This window comes from Rhinolophus hipposideros (assembly GCF_964194185.1).
Source record: "Rhinolophus hipposideros genome assembly, chromosome: 17".
In the NCBI taxonomy this organism is placed as follows: Eukaryota; Metazoa; Chordata; class Mammalia; order Chiroptera; family Rhinolophidae; genus Rhinolophus; species Rhinolophus hipposideros.
The window spans coordinates 23,315,472-23,328,685 of NC_138063.1; the positions used below are offsets into that span (position 1 = coordinate 23,315,472).

Genomic DNA, 13,214 nt, shown 5'->3' on the forward strand with positions numbered 1-13,214 from the left:
TTCACAAGGCTATCCGTGTGACAAAATTGCAGAGATCTACACACATACACAACCGCACACACATACACACACACGTGAGTTATGTGTAACTGGTAAAATCTGAATAAGCTCCATGGTTTGTTTCACTGTTACTCTTGGTTTGGATATTGTACTGCAGTTGTATGGGATGTTGATAGGGTGGGGAGAGGCGGTTAGGAGAGGGTCCCACTGGACTTCCTTGTATATTTTTTAGCATTCTCCTGTGAATCCATAATTATTTCAAAATAAAAGTCCCGAAGTCTTTGGAAAATAGTAGACCTTTTGGGACATCAGCTGTCTATTAGCTTAGTGAATTGTATTCATGCAGATGTGACACTGAATCTAACTGACACATTTGCACAAGGCTGTGTTGTCTGGTGCATTACTCAAGGTTCTGCAAATGATCTATCAATTATCTATTTATCTAGCTATCTGTGGAACAATTATAGGAATTGGCTCACATGATTTATGGAGGCTGAGAAGTCCAAGGATCAGTCCTCTGCAAGCTGGAGACCCAGGAAAGCTGGATATATAAGTAGTCCAAGTCCGAAGGTCTGATAACCAGGGGAGCCGATGGTGTAAATGCAGTCCCAGGGCAGAAGATATGAGATGTTCCAGCTCAGCAGTGAAGCAGGAAAAAAGGGGCACTTTCCTTCCTCCATCTCTTGTTCTATTCAGGTCCTTAAAGCATTGAATGATGCCCACACAGTGGAGAAGGCTCTCTATTAAGTCCAGAGATTCAAATGCTAATCTCATCTGGAAAACTATCACAAACACAGGCAGAAAGTGTTTAATCTGGGCACCCGATCGCCAGTCAAAATGATACATAAAATTAACAGTAACATCTGGTTTCACTGCTTTCTTCCAACTGTTTAGTTTGGGAGTGGACTCAGGGGTCTTCTGAAGTACATACAGCAAAGGGCGAACAGCTTGACAAGGAAAGTGCAGACTGGATTTCAGCTCCCACTTTCTTCCTCAGCCAGGTCCCCTTATGTAGGGAGGAACCTGAGCAACCTTACATGGCAGCCCTGGATTATAATACTCTGTCACATGTGGAATTGTTAAGGACAATTTCCAAAGGAGTGGTTTGTGGGTTATGGCCAGGAAGACTTCTTGGAGGAGGTGGGGTTTGAATAGAATTTGGACAGGCAGAGAATGGGAGGCACAAGTTCGAGATCTAGATTAGCTTGAATAAAGCTCAGGGAGGCCTTGCCTTTCTGGCTCATCCTTGCATTTTTGGTAGTCGGCAATATGCGGATAGTGAAAGAAGGAAGGAAGGAATGACTTGATTACGTGTCCCCATGATTCTGTTTTTTAAAAAATCTTCTTCCATACCTTCACATCTTTCGAACATATTAGGATAGGATAGACTATGGGTAACAACTCCAAAATTTCACTGGCTGTATACAATGGTGGAGGATGAAGTTGGATACTAAAGACAAGGCCTGTTTGGAAGGTACAAAAAATGACAGACTGGAGACTTCGACCTGGATGGAAGGAACTGCAGGTATCATTGAAAGTTTAACTTCTCATTTTAGAGTGTCACGTGTGACTCAAATAAGTTTTGCTCCTGGGCATAGAATTCTTTAGTGATCAAGCAGGGATACATCCCGGGTATCTTGACTGTTATTGCAGCGCTGTCCACTAAAAAGAGAATAAAGTTTTAAAATAATCAAGCTTAACCATGAGAGATACGTGGGGTTTTTAACTCTACTGAAGGTTGAATATTTCTCATTTATAACTTCCCAATTTTAGCATATGTGAATGTGAATAACACTTTGGAACCAGTTTTTCCTGTAATTAATTCTGGAAACAAAAGCCCTCATGACACTCTAGGAGTTTACTGCCTTAGCTTTATAATAATTAAAAACCTGGATATTGACATTACCCATAAAAGTGAAAACCATTACTAATTACAAACAATAGAAATGCACACCACTGTTTGCCACCTTTCCAATCCCTTTCACACCCCCTCATTATCTCGTATGACCTATAAAGAGCCTTTTCTAACCTTGGGTACAGCCTTTAGCTTTTCACATCCCATTGTCCTCACTCCCTATCACATTTGTGACAGGTTAAAATTTTTGAAGAGGTAACTGATTTCCTATATGCCCATTCTTCTACTAGTCTCTTCCCCACCATATAGGCAGCCAGGCTGGTTTATGTTCATCCCCTCAGGGCATGTATCTGACAGCAGAAAGCAGAGGGATAAAAAATAAAAAAAAACATTTTTTTTTTGGCTTTTCAGTTTTAAATGCCTAGACACTAGGCTAATAGGAAGGACTTGGGCACAGAGAAGCAATTTGGAAAAAAATTGGAGCAAGGCTTTCTAAATGACCCCTCCTTCCTTCCCCTCCAGGTTAGAAAAGGATTCTCTAGGTCTGAAACTTAAGATTCTGCTATGCTGGTGGAATGAGGTCTTAAAAATTAATAAAAGTGAGCTGCAGAGAAATTTAAAATATATATATATATTCCTTCCTCCTGTCTGTCTGTAGACTGAGATTCATATCTGCCACATGTGTGAACACATCAGACTTTCCTTAGAATGTTTGTCAGCACGTTGTGACTCTGGACTGATTTAAAAACCCTGAAAGTTGAGCTTATCCATTTCAAGGCAACAGCTTTGTCTCTGCCTGAAAAGCTGGGGGGAAGAGATTAGGGGCACTCTCAGAACTCATTGCTGATTTCTAAAATACTAACGGTCTCATGAACCCGAGTTAGAAAGAGGATGATATAATGCTTTAAATTCTCCTGGTTCAGTGCAAGATAGTTGGCAGAGGAGGGGGAGAAGAGGGAAAGTTTTCCTTTGTGAGAAGCTGCTGACTAAATTCTGTGGATCTCAGGAGGCTACCTTCAGCACAAGTGCTCCGACCATCCAGACGCTGCTCTAATAATCTACTCATGAAGACATCCATTCATTCCACCGACTTCCGTTATTCCGCTGCGGGTGCTGCAAATACCGAAAGTTAGAATAAATGTCATGGTGTGTCGGATTGACAGTTAGGAATGCGGAGGTTAGCAGAACATTTCCTACTTACCTTGTTGGCGGTTGGAAAAGGCACATCCGAAGATGCGATAAAGAAAGGAGGCAAGAAATACAGAAATGTGTGTATGTTTACATATGGCCAACTTAGAATATGCAAGTTACACTTTAAAAGGGGCTTTTAAAATCCACTTACGAATATAAACTAACCATTGGAACCGAAAGAGTCAAGATCTGGTCTGGGGGGATCCACCGTCCTTCTGAGACCCTGGCACTCTTTTGCCACTTGCCACATTCTGCTTAGAACTGCTAGTTCATTTTCCACATGCTGGCCTTGTAAATTCCTTCAGAGCAAGGACTGTGTACTCCTGGCATTGCCGTTAGGGACTTGCCCAGACTGGTCAACTTCAGTAGACCACCAGGAACTCTCTGTGGTTGATTAAATAAACCCCCAGTCCAATTTGAAGTGCAGCCAAGGGTCCATCTTGCAGGTATCTGACAGCATGGGATATTAGTAAGAAAGCTTAATCCTCACCCACAATGTTCTTCTAAAAATTTAGGACAGGATGAGTCTCCCACATCTTACAAATACATTTTGATTGCTTTCAGCAGAGGTCTGACTGGTTCTTTGAATCAACCATGCTTGATGTTCAGGTGTGATATATTCAGAACAGTAACCCAGTAAATCAGATTCAAACCGTGCCCACGATGTACGTCCCAGATTCATACGAAAAGGCAAGAGTTGGGTTAGAATTTTCTCAATGATTCTCTATTCAGTTGGTGGGAATGAAGACCCCCAAATGCTGTGATGTGAAGCAGATGGGAAATAAAACAAAAGAATTCACAACTCGTGTTAGACTGAATTGAATGTCTTTAATTTCACACAATGAATAACATATGAATAGGATTAACTTTTTTTTTTTTTAATAGTTAAGTGCTCTATACTGTGCTAACCTGATCTGGTAGCGAAAAAGATGGAGCTTTCTTTTAGAAAAAATGTTTAAAACCCAACATCTAAGACCATGGAGGAGCATGACAGTAAAGCATGCCAGATGTATCTACGCCTCAAATAACAGCAAGTCCATGTTCATTTTAAATGTACAAAAATGCTTTATGAATAAAAACTGTTACAAAAAGAACATTTCAAACAATGTACAATTTTCTTGCCTCTATATTCAATAAAATACAAATACATTTTTTTGTTCTAAAATATGTTTACATACAATCAAAGTAGAACATGCAAATTACACTTTAAAAAAGGCTTTTAAAAACCACTTATGAATACAAACTAAAAATTAGCCAGCACGACTTGTAAGACAATCTTGTGCCCCATTTTTTTTCTTTTGAAATATATATATACATATTTAACACATCATGTGCATTTATTATTATTTAAGAAATAGATTTTTTTTTAAAAGGAAGAAAAAGAAAGACACCAACCTAGGTTGGAACTGCCCTTTTGTGTTGACCAGTGGCAGCACTTTTCAATTCCCCCCCCCCCCCTTTTAGTGTTTATTATACCTGGGCAAGTAGGCAATAGATATCCAGGAAGTTTCTGATATGTGCTTCTAAGACTGTTCCCCGAGTGACTGAGACCAACGAGGAAGGCAGACTCATCTGTGGGGCGAACTCTCCAAGAAACAAGAGGCAGGGGGAGCCTTGTATCATGGAAATTTTAAAAAACACCAAGAAAATGCTACGGTATATTACAGTTCAAGTTTCTAGGCACTGTGATGACATTATCTGTAAGCTCTGGCATTTGGACCATTGTGATGCTACAGGGTAGTGTTGAGACTAATGTCTATATTTATCTACTTTTACATAATGAAGATTGAAAATCCTGCGATATAACACTTAAATGGCTTTTGAGGCATTTCGGCTTCTGCCACCCCCTCTCTCTCCATGCTACAGTTGGCATTTAAAGGCTTTGGAAATATATGTATAGACTTGAGACAGTTCCCAGGTAAATCTTCCTAGCGGTAGGGAAAAGAATATTCCCCAAAAGCTCATTATCTGAATATTGTTGGGTAATAAGCTGTAAGATCGGAATTTTCTACTTAAGTCCTAAAACCAAATCCTTTAGGATTTGCATGTAGTACATCACCTTATACTGTAATTCTGTCACCACCTGCTTATCATATTTATAGACCCAGCAATGTGCAGAACACAAATTCTGACTGCCATTGAAGATGGCCTCCCACTCCAGACCGCAGCCAAGTAAACATGCTAATCCTCTGTCAGCCCTTAGTCACCTACTCTGGGCTGTCAGTGGCTGTTGAGGCCTGGTCCTGCCAAGTCACAAACCAGCCCCTAACATGTTCTCTTTTGCTTTGACCTGTCTTCCGTGGGTTGTAGCCAGAGCCATGCCACCAGACGAAGTTAAACTTCTGTTCCTCTCATTTGAGATGAGGGGTTGAAGAGCAAGTGGCTCCCCAGCCACTTAGGGAGGTGGATCAGAGACTCATCATCCCCTTCAAGGAGGTTTTTGATATTATCTCGATTTCATCCTTTGCTTACCCCTAATTGGACTCCCTCTATTATAAGTGGGTTCACTCCTGCTTGCTGAAGGCAAGTATTCCAGAAAAGAAAACCAAGGGATTTCTCTTATAATAAAACACTTTGTGGAGCTGTGTATGCAGTCTGGTGCATCCCAAAGGATAACTTCTCTAAATAAAACGCAGCCACAGAAGGCACTGTTGGCTGGCTGGAGACCTCCAATCAGGGTTCTCTAACCAACCAACAAGATATGAAACTAGATTGGCCCATTGTTGAGCCAAGAGAAGAGAGGGAACACTAATGGAAAAGTGACGGATGGAACATAAGGAGATGGTCGTACCAATGAGATGAGTTATAAAAGCAAAGGAAAAAAAAAAGCGTGCTACTGAGGGAGGAGCTGGGTGGTGGAGAGACAGCCGTGCAGGTGACCGGACCTGCAAACAGCTGTGTAGTATGCCTCAGTTTTGGTCCTCTGCTGTTTTGCAACCTATTCTTAGGATTGAAAATGGAGGATTTGCATTTACCTCACATGACAACTGAGGAACTGAATTTACGTATAAGTTCCAACTCAGCTGTATGTCTCCTGGCATACCTTTCAATGGTTTGAAAATTCCAGTTATCTGAAATTTCTCACCTACTAGAGGTGAATGCCAGTTAAGCTTCGGGTCCTTCTTTAAGAAGCTTAGAGTGCTTAGAGGAAGCTTCCTCTGCAGGAAGATTAGTCTGCTCACAGACTTGGTAGGGGAAACTGTACAACACTGAAAGGAGAAGGGCAAAAGAAAGAAAGGAAATGATTCTCAGATTCCAACAGGAGAGAAACGCCTTTACAGCTTAATTGGAATGAAAATGGTTGCTCTTTCATAGCAATGGTGGGGTGATGGGGGCTAATTTAAAACTTCCTCTCTGGTGACTTTGGAACCACTCAGACATGGCTTTGGGAACAAATTGAAGTGGCAGGTTTGATTTTGCTGTTCAACTTATGTGAAATGCCAAAGGTCAACCTAGGTCACAAACTGAGTATCTATGATACATGCTTTAAAGTACAGGAGAATGCGTTACTTTACACTTACATATTGCTAGGATTAAATGCCACTGACCTAGTGGGCCGCAAATGATGAGCAGTCCGCGAACTGCACAGAGCAGGGTGACTCCATGCGTAATTTCAACCACCTGATGGTGCCATGACAGAGCAGTGACGTTTGCAAGCATATTAACTTGGAATTTTTAAATTTACTCCCATAGATACCCTATCCCTTATTCTCTTATGGTCCCAACAAAAATCCATCTCTCTTTTAAAGGCAATATGTTACGTTCTGAAGTAATAATACAATTTCCAGCCAGTCCCAACTTCCTGTAAAGAAACTTAACATAGAGGTAAACCAGATATTCTAATTCCCATTAGAAAGCTTAATTTTGTCTCTCAGTGTCTCTCATCTACCATGCCAGGTATTGGATGTCTTGGGGAAGGTAAAGGGAGGAGGGAGGGAGGAAATTGAAAATACTTATTTGAAATTTCCACATGTGAGTTTTAGAAAACATCTACGGCAATGGAATGACTTCATGATTCTGAGTCTTCTTAACATGTTACTTGGGCTGTGGAAATGGAAAATAGGGATGGAATATCTGTCCACGCTAAACCAACGGCTAGAGTACAACTTGGATGAGAAATGTACAGTTGAAATTGACCATTTAAAAGACGATTTGTCACACACAGTTTGCATCCATGCAGACTGATAGATTTATAATTACATTATGTACAAAAATGTTTTAGTTTATTAAGGCAACCACAATTTGGATACTATTTCCAAGGTGGCTTGATACCATTGGAGTGGTGATACCCTTGGAGCTTTTTGTTTATTTACTTATTTTTCAGATAAGAACACTTACTCCCATTTGCTTTTAAGAAATAATTACCAAGAGATAATGGACTTTTATTGTCATTTTGTTTCCTTTTTTCCCCATGACCTATGATAGTTAGTAGTATGAAAAAAAAAAAAAAGCATACCAAGGCATTGCAGACACTTATCTTTCTGGTGGGTCTGGGGTCTCAGTTTTTGGTAATTTGTCAGTTATGTCATTTGCTGTGGGGTATTAAAACCATTTTATTCTGCCTATATCTGATGATATGTTTTAAGTATAAAAATAACCTGGATGAAACCTGGGTCAACATATTGTCAGCTGCTCTAACTCACTCATTAACAAGTCTCTATCAATACTGAGTATCTGTTTTGCAATGAGTGGGATTCAAAGCCAAGTTCCTTGGGACAGCATGCCAAGGGTGAATGTTAAAACACAGGCAAGGTTTACATTATGTAGGTGAGTATCGAGGAAAAGAAGGCAGCCAGTAAGTTAATGAAAAAAATATATGGAAGTACATAATGGGCAAAGGAAAAGTAGGGACACACAATGCTACAACCAGTGTTATGTGTGGTAGAGGAGGCATCAGAAGAACATGAATGGAAGTCCAAGGTTGCCTATCACTAAAATTCCACCTTCTCATGACAGGAGTCCATCTGAGAAACTGTCGTGAACGGAAAGATTCAGGTCACTTGAAGACGATTTGGAGGCCCAAAGCCTAGCCACGCTTGAAAACCCAAAAGAAATAAAAAACCAATTAAATGGGAAGTGGGTTACCACAAAGCCAGTTGAGAAATTTGCAGCTTTTCTCCCCTTGGAATGTTTCCTAATTGAAGGTATTTCCCTTTGAATTTTCCTGGCCAGCAAATGCAATGGAATCGAGGGTGCACCTTGGATGTAGGAGGTCAGGTGGTCAGAGAGCGCCACCAGCTTTCTCCTCCTTGATGGGTCTTCTCCAACTCACCTGTAAAGGCTCTAGCCTTACCGAAGAGCCGCTTGGTTGGGAACTCCTGTAACGCACAGACACGCTTCTTTTGAAGATGACCCCCGCCCCTGCTTTGCTTTCCCAAGAACTACTGATGGCTCAAACCCGTCATCTGGCCCGATGCTGCCTGCTCAGCTTCTGGAGAGAAGGGCAACGGTGTCCCTGCAGCGGGGGTTCCGCCCCCACCCCGGCTCACTGCACTTCCAAAGCGTCAGTCCCCCCGCCCCAGGTCCAGACGCCCAGACCCACCCTAGGGAAGGACATCGCTCTCACTCCCTCGGGATTTCCTCTGCCTTTTGGCCTTCACCTCCTCTTCCTGGGGAAGGGGCTGCGGCGGGGACTGCAGCTGCGGGGGCTGGGCAGGCGGCTGAGGTTTGTGTTTCCTCTTTCCGCCTCCTCGGGGGGTCTTGGGCAGAGGCGGGGGCGGCGGCGGGGGCGGGGGCGGCGGCGGGAGGGGCGGGGGCGGCGGCGGGGGCAGGGGCGGCGCCTCCCGCGCCATGTGGATGACCGCCTCGATGGTGGCCATGACGGTGTCTTGGCTGGCGGCGGGCTCCAGCACGAGGGGGCTCAGGCTGGGCTTCTGGCCCCTCTTGCTGGGCAGGTCGATGCATTTTTCCAGCACCGGCATTTGGTCTCCGGAGTCCTCATCGAACGGGGTGGGCTGCTTTCGGGGACGCCCTCTCCTCTTCTTGACGAAGTTGTTGCCTGTCTTTGATTGTCTCTGCAGCCGCTTGGCCTTCAGGATCTTGTTCACGTGATCCAGGTTCTTTTTGGTGGACAGGATCTTGGTGTAGTTGCACATCTTCCGCACCTCGCACTGGATGGCTTCGATCTCCCGCCTCTTGAATCGTTTCTTCAGCGAGGGGCTGGCTGCAGGAGGGGAAGACAGAAGAAACTGAGCACGGGATGCCAGCCGCCTGAAACCTAGCCTTGTGGGTGACAACTGGCATTCTATTAGGCTATGAAGATTATGGAGAGTTAATGCCATGGATATGACTTAGCACCCAATCATCGTCCTTTCCTTAAATGAAAATTAAACATGCTAGACATCAGTTAAATATCTTTTGTGTACAAAGCATTTCTATGCATATTATTTCAATCTTCAGAACAAGCCTGTGAAATCCTCTTGTTCCCATTTGAAAGATTGGGAAACTGAGGCTCGCCATGTAAGGAGCTCTACCTCAGGAGTCAGTGTCAGAATCCCACTATAAGTTTCTCGTACTATGGCTTTTATTTTTTTATGGCCCTTTGACACTTCATCTGATTCAGTGTAGCATTACGTTATACTTGCTCTTCTGGTAGAAAATGTTGAATGAATAGGATGACAAGCAGCCCTCCATCATCAAGCCATCTGGGTCATTCATATAGACCGTCAACCTCCAAAAAGAGATGCCTTGACCTGAACTGGAATATGTAACTGAACTATTTTATTCCTAACCCTCCTCCACTGGCAGAAGGCAGGATTATTTTCTGGGACTCTCGATTTGGGATGACACCATCTCTCTAATCCCCCCCTCCCTGCCCCCAAATGCTCTGCACTTGTCAAGCTGCCTGATGTCCACTTGATCACATCCTTAACTAGTTCATCCTCTGGGAACCTGCAGGGAAATATCAGTGAGGCGTTTCTGAATCATTTACACTTGTGCTACCGGCTATTGTTTGCAAAGAGCTCTTTTCATGTCCTGGGGACCAGATGCTCCTCTAGTTTATGAGCCAAACTTCTAGTCTCAGGAAGTCCCGTACTGCCGCCACTAAATAGCCTTTAGAACTGCTTCATTTTAAAGTTTAGACACCATAAAGTGTGAATGGCTTCAAGACGTAGCAGACTTTTCCTCGGTTAGGGTGTTCTTTTTTCTTGTGTTGTTCACAAGCAGGCACACATGTATATGCATGTACACACACACACACACACACACGGGCACTCACATATACTTTGCTGCCCCATCTTTACACCGGCCTCTCCCTCTGGCCATTTATAAACTTAAGAAGTATGTCCTCATTTAGTTCTTTGCTATTATAACTACCCCTAAGTGCTCAATTCCAAAGAAGCCCAGATGTAGGGTTGAAGATGTTGACCCTACCAAATATCTCAGGACTATAAGGAAATGTGTTTCATTTTAGCAGCATGGTTTGTTGTGTTAGCCCCAAGTTTTTCAACTTAGTGGTGGAGAAGTGGAATAAATATCGTGAGATGATGAAAAAAGGCCGAAAATGTGGATACCACTCTCATTTATTCTTGGAAACTCCCACTTTGTTCTTTCCCATGTTTTACCCCATTTGTCTCTCATGCTGTGCCCAACACAGATCTGCAAGAGGGTTTTATTTGAAGTTATTTACACCACTCGCAGTGTGGAGTGAGAATCTCTGAGTTCCATAGGACAGGTCAAAATGTTACTGCTTTTGGTCAAAGGTCAAAGCAAGACTTACTGAGCAATGAGTAACTAGGAAACAATCTTTAAAATCAGTTATAAGGATCAAAATAGAACAAAGCCAGAATGTGGTTCTGACTGCAAAAATGAAATTTTTGTACTGTCAGTAAAAGGAAAAGTTTGCTTGATTGTAAGTTTTCTGATGCAGGGTTCCAACACTTGCTGGTCTTTCTATCCCTCACGGGCGTAGCATGGTGCCTTCTACGTGGAAGGATTTAAAAATTGTTTCTGGACTGATGAAGCACACTAATCATTGTCACCTTACAGTCAGATTCTTCTCTAAGCGTTCTAGTTTGGATTTTTAAAACAACCACTGCAAATAGAGTGACAGTAAGAGTTAGCAGGCCACCACGTGAGAGCCAAGCAATTTACCCTGTCCACATAGTTTATGAGTAAATGAAAACCAGTCAGAACTACTCCACAAAACTTCGGCCTTATTCCAAATACAGATCCCATTTACAGTTGACTCTCTCTTTCGTTTATACCATCCACAGGGGAAAAAAAATGCTGTGATATATAATAGAGCATGCATCTACAAAGTAAATCACTTTGGGCGATTAGTTTGGCAATGTTTGACCAAGTAAAGCTTGACTGGAAACATCCATGAGCAGGATCATCTGGGGCAATGATAACCAACCAATGGAATGTCTCTCTCAGTGTATTTTTTTAGCATCAAATGCCAAAAACAAACTGAGCTTTAGGGAACCTTTTAGATAATACTATATTCAATAATTCTTTATATGCTGCCTATTTTTTATTAAGCCCTTGCATTAAAAATGATTATGAAATAAAAATTAGTTCTGAATAGTGTAAGCCTACCGAACTACTAAAAATATCATAACCAACTCCTTTGTACCCACCATGCACATGTAATAAATGTTAACTTCGTGCCATCGATGCTTTATTTTTTTTTTAAAGAAAGAAAACATTATAGATTCAGCTAAGTCAGTGATGCCCTCTCAATTCCATCGCCTTCTATTTTCATGCTTGTGTTCATACTTTTACTGCATGTACACGAACCCATATCAGTACAAATTAAAAGTCTGAAACCCCCTAACGTTGGTCATGCTGTAAGGAAGTGGGAACACTTGCACACTGTTGGTGGGAGTGTAAATTGGTATAATCATTCTGGAGAGCGACTGGGAAATAACTCCTAGAGTTGAAGATGGGTGTGCTCGATGCCCCGGTGACTCCATGTCCAGGTTGCCTCCATTACTCGTTTGTCACAGGAGGCCAAGGATATACAAGGATGTTCCCTAAAGCTCTGAAGACTGAAAACCTACATGTTAATTGAAGGGTAATCAACCAACTGTGATACATTCAAACAATGGAATATTACACATCTGTGAAAAGGAGTAAACTACAAATAAATAGTGTAACATGGTTAAATCTAAAAAAAAATAGATTGAATAAAAATGTATATACTAAACGTATTTTTAAGTGAGCCGTGTATGCAAATTAAAAAAAGAGATCCCTTGAATTTTTATTTCATTTTCCATGTCCAGGTGTGGACGTTTAAAGGTACCAGAGTGCTCGAAGTCAGCTGAGAGCCAAAGACGGGGTGGATGAGAGGTAAGTATCTCTTCCCTCCAAAGCTATCTCCTGGGACCTTATTAAGCCTCTAGAGAAGCGCTGTCCAATAGAAATTTCTGCAGTGGTGGAAATGTTCTTTATCGGTGCTGTCAGATACAGTAGCCACTAGACACAAGGCCACTAAGCACTTGCGATGTGGCTAGTGTGCCTGAGAACAGTGAATTTCTAATTGAATTAAATTTAAATTTAAATAACTACATGCGACTAATAGTTACCGTATTGGGCAGTACAGCCCTAGACCTAACCATCTCGAAATATACAGGACATACTGGGATTCACTCAATAAAACACAAAGACGGTGGGAAACTCTGGTCAAACAACCTGGTGTCTTCAACAACAAATAAGATGCAAGGAGAGACTGTCAGGGGAAGAGCGTGGAAGTGTAAATTAAAAGAGACCTAAGAAAAAAGATGATCATATTTGGATACCAATTTAACTAAACTGTCCAAAGAGATCATATTTCATGAATTCATGGAAATGTGTATACTATCTGGGCATTTCATGATATACAATTATTGTTAATTTTCTGAGGTGTCACCATTGCATTGGGATCATGCTTTTTGAAAAGTACCTATCATTTAGAAGTAAATACTCAAATATTTACAGATGAAATCATATGGTATCATCTGGATGGACTTCACAATAATAAGGAAGGTATGTGGAAGCATTGATGAAACAAGATTGACTGTCATCCCTGTGAGTGACAGAAGCAGAGCGCTGGGAGCTTCTGCTTTGCGCAGGTGCCGCTGGAAACCAAGTTGGACAAGGACGAACCTCTTATCCTCTCTGGGTCTCTTTTTCTTCATCTGTGACATTGGAGCCTTAGACTAGATGCTCTCAAAGTTCCCTTCTA

At 42.0% G+C, this 13,214-nt stretch overlaps 1 protein-coding gene across 3 annotated transcripts in view; it reads right to left on the reverse strand.

The window, feature by feature from the left end:
• Positions 1–3,857: 3,857 nt before the first annotated feature.
• SETBP1 (SET binding protein 1) overlaps positions 3,858–13,214 on the reverse strand; it is a 352,849-nt gene continuing 343,492 nt past the window's right edge. For all 3 annotated transcript variants that reach the window (XM_081078692.1, XM_081078693.1, XM_081078694.1), the window contains exon 6: positions 3,858–9,209. In XM_081078692.1, coding sequence (XP_080934818.1) covers positions 8,590–9,209 — 620 coding nt within the window. In that variant the 3' untranslated portion in view covers positions 3,858–8,589. The remainder of the gene's footprint in view (positions 9,210–13,214) is intronic.